The 5,003-nt window shown below is 41.2% G+C and overlaps 1 protein-coding gene across 1 annotated transcript; it reads left to right on the top strand.

Annotated features, from left to right (window-relative positions):
* Nucleotides 1-176: 176 nt before the first annotated feature.
* On the top strand, nt 177-4,667 carry LOC116379133 (very-long-chain (3R)-3-hydroxyacyl-CoA dehydratase 2-like). The gene is made up of 2 exons (XM_031841061.1): nt 177-1,529; nt 1,817-4,667. Exons 1-2 carry the CDS (start codon nt 1,319-1,321, stop codon nt 1,897-1,899), a joined length of 294 nt encoding a protein of 97 aa, XP_031696921.1. The 5' UTR covers nt 177-1,318; the 3' UTR covers nt 1,900-4,667.
* The last annotated feature ends 336 nt before the right edge of the window (nt 4,668-5,003 follow it).

Below are 5,003 nucleotides of genomic sequence, written 5' to 3'. Positions count from 1 at the left end.
CACTAGAGAGAATGCAGCTTTAACACATGAAGCATCGGCTTCACTCTTCAGAAGAGGTTGTCTGGTTGGACTGATGACAGATTGGATGCTACAGTGACTCACTATCACCTCTCCAGGTTAAAAGTGGTATTACAAGACAGAACAGGCCGCGGGCTAGCTGGTTAGCATGCTAACGTCAGTAGATATCTCTGTCTTTGACACAACGTCAACACTGTAACCTCTTCACATTATTTTTAATGATTTAAACTAAAATTTCTGGACTTATTTTACACGCTGCTAAAAACAACTCATCTAATACAGATACATGTTGCTGTAGCCAGCATCAATGATCTCCACCTCTGTCTGCCTGTTGGGATTCATCTCCTGCGTCTCCAGAGCTTTGGCTGTAATCATGTGACATCACGGTGATATGATGCCGTGTGACTCGTGTCAGCTGTTTGCTCCACTTCTTCACAGCAGCTCTACTCTGTGGTTTGAGATTGAACACTGAGAGCAGCCTTTTAACTTTTACTTTAAAGTATTTGTCAGACTGTGTTTACATGCACACTAATATTCTGAACGTCGTGTTGTCTGATTCACACGTGTGTGGTTATGCTGATGATGTTCAGGTTTTTAGTGCACTCAGATTACGCCTCTCAGTCAGTGTTTTACTGCACTTTGCTTGTTTACTGTCGGCTCTGTGTTTGCGTTTTAGCCCAGTTTAGCTAAGCCTGCAGAGCGATGACGACACGACTGCAGCTGGAAGAGGAGGGAGACGAACGTTACGTAAAGGACGAAGCTGTAGAGCGTCTTCATCGTTTCAGATTAATCACAGGATTCAGGGCTGCATGCAAACATGAATATTAGGGAGTAAGTTGTGCATGTAAGTAAAGTTAGTTTACTTGAACCTACTTGAATATATTCTCAAACATTCATCATATTTCCTTTGAAGAGATAAAAACTGAACTCTGGTGTTGCTGCCTCTGGCAACACTTCGCTTAGACTCAGAACTGTTGGTACATAAAGAGGCTGTGCAGCTCAGTGAACAATGAACACAGAACAACAGGCACGGAGCACAGGATCAGGATCTATCGATGAATAAGACATTTAGACAACGTAGCGTCCTCCTGACCTGATGATGCACACACGTCTTCTCTTCTGCTCCACGCACATTTTATAAGAACATTTGTTCTGCAGCTCCGTGTTCTTCCCCTCCGTCAGTTTGTGTAAAGCAGAAGAGTGCATATGTTCACAGCATGCAAACAGTAACAACCTGACTCCACATCCATCCCGGCTCCCTCAGTGTTTGTCCGTTTGTACTCAGACCTGATGAACAATAATGAAGTATGATTCCTGGTTCCTCTGCTGCAGGTACACCTTTTTCTTCGCGCTGTATCCCATGGGAGTGAGCGGGGAGCTGCTGACCATCTACGCAGCGCTGCCCTTCGTCCAGAAGACGGGTCTGTACTCCGTCACGCTGCCCAACAAGTACAACTTCTCCTTCGACTACTACAGCTTCCTCATCCTCGTCATGATCTCCTACATTCCCCGTAAGCAGAGACGATGTTGTTCGTCCAGAAAAAACAATACAAATATTCAGAAGTTCACTGCATTTACCAAAGAAAAGAAAGTTTAGTTTTTCTTCTTGTAATTTCCTCACTTCTGAAGAACACTCGATGGTTCAGGTGTGAACATGCAGGAAGGCTTGTTGATGCTGATTATATGATTTCTAATCTTAGAGGGAACGATCATCTTTACATGATTATTCTAATTTAAATAAAGAACATTTTAAAGTGATTATGATTTCTCATTAATCACTGACCCCCCCCCCCCCCAGTCTTCCCCCAGCTTTACTTCCACATGATCCGGCAGAGGAAGAAGGTTCTGGGCCACGTGGAGGACTACAGCAAGGTGGAGTGAGCCCGGCAGCTTCCTGAACAGAAACCACAAGAACCGACAGAAGAGGAACAAAAGTCACGTCTGCTTAAAGAAACATGAGCCGGGATCCAAAGCCGGCAGGAGATTCTAATTATCGAGCAACTTCCTTTGTTGTTGTTTTCCTCCAGCTGGTGTCCGGGTCGTATAGATGCTCACAAATCATCAACAAAGTCTGTTTGTACTTTTATTTGTATTTATGAAGAATACTTGTGTGTTTAGTCGGGCAGCGTGCAGCTGTGATGAGACGGTTGATCAGAACGACTGCACTGATAGAATCAATGAGCTCCTGTAGAGATAGACCCCCCCCCCCCCCCCATGAGATAAAAACACTCGTCCTGACGCGAGGCGGTAGCTTCTGCATCTACAGTTTGTTTGTTGGTGCAAACTTTGCTTCCAGATTTGTGATTCCTTCCTCTTAGTTTTTTTGTCTTCTTTCATTCATTTCAGTCAGAAGTCTGATGACATTCCTGCTCACGTTGAATAAACCTGTTTCCATTCTGTGCTCGCATGCTGTTCCATCGGCTCCTCTACTGCTCGTTTGGTGTTTGTTTGGACGTCGTTCTGGTTTCCGTCTTCAGTCTCTGTGATGAGCTGTGTCATCTGATGTCTTCATTGTTTGATGTTTAGGTGCGCTATACGTTAATAGTTATTGTGTTTTCATCACTCCTCCATCTAAGTGAGCAAACATCTGTCTTCTCATGCAATCACATTTTCTTTCTTTTTTATCTTTTTTAATTAACTCATTTTAGCTCAAATGAAGTGATGCTTTATATAATTACAACACGCACACTTTCATTCAAGCTTCATTAAACTCTAGTTAACTGAACCGTGTGTTTATAATAAAACAGTTAAGACGTCATAACGTAAGTTTAGAGACAGAAAGCAAACGGTAGCAACAGGATGAGCTGTGATACGTAACGAAAAACAAAACAGCATTGTAGCCTCAATATATGTCGGATGTTCTTTATGGACTTTTATTTTGAAATACAGAGACCGGTGGTCATTGATGTAATGTCCCTGTTGGTGGGGAGCGTTCAGTGTTTTATTTGTAACGGTCATATTTGATGCTTAAGCTCGTTGTTTTTGGATGATGATGCATTCGTGACGTCTTAGAGTCGTGATGCTGAATTCTCTTTTTTATACTTTGTTCTTTTAGCTGCTGTTAGTGATTTAACAGCATTTTATTGACCTGTTAGTTCAAACCTTTAACTCTTCTGCTCCTCTGAGCTCATTACGCTGCAGCAAGCGAGAGCTTCAAACACTAGAGTTCAGCAAAAAACAGATTTAAAGAGTTACTCTTTAAAGGTTCAGTGTGTCTGATCTCATAAATATCACGTTGTTTTAAGGTCGTTCTGCTCGTCATGGTGCACGTTTTACACCACTTTGTTACCATGAAGCAGTCGAAAAACATGCTTGGGCCTAAAATAAGTTTGTAAAGCGTAAACGATGTAACGCAAGTAAAACACGTCACAAACATCAGTAACGTAACTTTGAAATATCTCAACAACACCTTGGGACACGAACACTGGTCTCCTAGTTTAAAGTCGTGTTTGTTTGACCCGCCCACATCCTGTCCTTCCAAACCTCTTTACATCACTTTATCTGAGCGTAGCATATTCACGCAAACACATTTACAGCAGTCAAGACAGACTATATGGCGATAAAATTAGAAGCAAAAAGCAAGAATTGGTGCCAATAATAGAAATTGAATATAATATCCATAACTATGTTTTTATTCACAACTTACTCGTTAGCTTAGAATGAGCCCCGTGTGAACGGAGGGTGTTCAGTTGGCTGCAATCTGCAACTGCACCACTAGATGTCACTAAATCCTACACACTGCTCCTTTAAATCTAGTTCACCCAAATTACAAAGATCCTCTTCTCACGTGTAGACAGTTTGGGTTTTATCTTCCTACTATCTTGGTGCATTGGAGGTGAATGGAATCTAGTTCATTCGCAATGAAAACGTTGATTTATATTAACAGTGTCGTTGCCAGATTCCCCTTTAGAAGCTGTAAAAAAAACAAAATGTCACCTGTCATGCAATGCAGGTTTATTCATCTGTAGTACTGCGTCCCCTCTCGGGGTCCTGCCCCACAGCTTTGGAACCACCAGCTAACACGCTGTCGATAGCTTGTATGGGTTTGATTTCTCTGGAAGATGGTGGTTCCAATAGAAACGGTGAGGTCTGTGAGAACACTGGTTTCTACAAAAAAGTCAGTATTTGTAATAGTGTGATGTTTAGAGCAACAGAAACAGAATTCATTTCACATTCATGGTATTTGGGTCAGAGGCAGAAATCACTGCCAAAACCTCTGCATGTCTAAACACTAATCTACTGGAAGCAAACAAGGTGTTTGTAGTGAATTGGTTGAACTGACCCTTTAATGTGTTTCCAGTCCTTTCAGAATCCATTAGTGTGCCTAAATGTCACGGATAGCTCCGCCTCCAACACAAGTGACGCCTGCTGTCATGATCATAAAACTTTATTCTGTAGCAAAGTGAGCAGCTGATGACTGAGCATGATGAGTGCAGCTCCTTGTAAAAACTGCATGAAAGAAGGAAGTCTGGAAACCTGGTGATGTGTGTTACAACCTGAACTACTAAATACAAAAGCATGGCTATGTTACTCCACAACTGGTTCTACTGAATAAAGTTTTGATACAAATGTTTTGCATGGGCCAGCAGACTTTGTACAGGTATGAATACTGAGTATATATTTACAATAAACCTATAACATGGGAAGCATATTCACTACTTCTTATTGTGACTCGCATGCACCGATGTATACAGCTAACGCAGTGGAGCTGGTGGAGCATGTTCTCTGTAGGGCTGAGCCACATCGATCAATGTCAGCAAACATCCCAGAATGATTTCATGCAAACACATTAAGGTATCAAACACGCATTACTACTTTATAGTTAAATATTTAACCTGTATTCCAACATGAAAAAAGCAGAAAATAACACTTTGTTTAACATGTCACAACATCTTATTATAGTCTCAGTATAATATAATATATATATATCGTATAATAATATTCACTATAATATAATGTACAGTATATCATATAATAATATATAT

The sequence above is a fragment of the Anarrhichthys ocellatus genome, unplaced genomic scaffold (genome assembly GCF_004355925.1).
Source record: "Anarrhichthys ocellatus isolate YVR2014 unplaced genomic scaffold, GSC_Weel_1.0 scaffold3763, whole genome shotgun sequence".
Taxonomy (NCBI): Eukaryota; Metazoa; Chordata; class Actinopteri; order Perciformes; family Anarhichadidae; genus Anarrhichthys; species Anarrhichthys ocellatus.
The sequence above is the reverse complement of the archived record's forward strand: the minus strand, read 5'-3'. Positions and strand labels throughout refer to the sequence as shown.

Coding starts and splice junctions, on each gene's coding strand:
- LOC116379133 (XM_031841061.1), top strand. CDS start 1,319: ATGAAGTATGATTCCTGGTTCCTCTGCTGCAGGTACACCTTTTTCTTC. Junction 1,530..1,816: donor CATGATCTCCTACATTCCCC/GTAAGCAGAGAC, acceptor CCCCCCCCCCAG/TCTTCCCCCAGCTTTACTTC.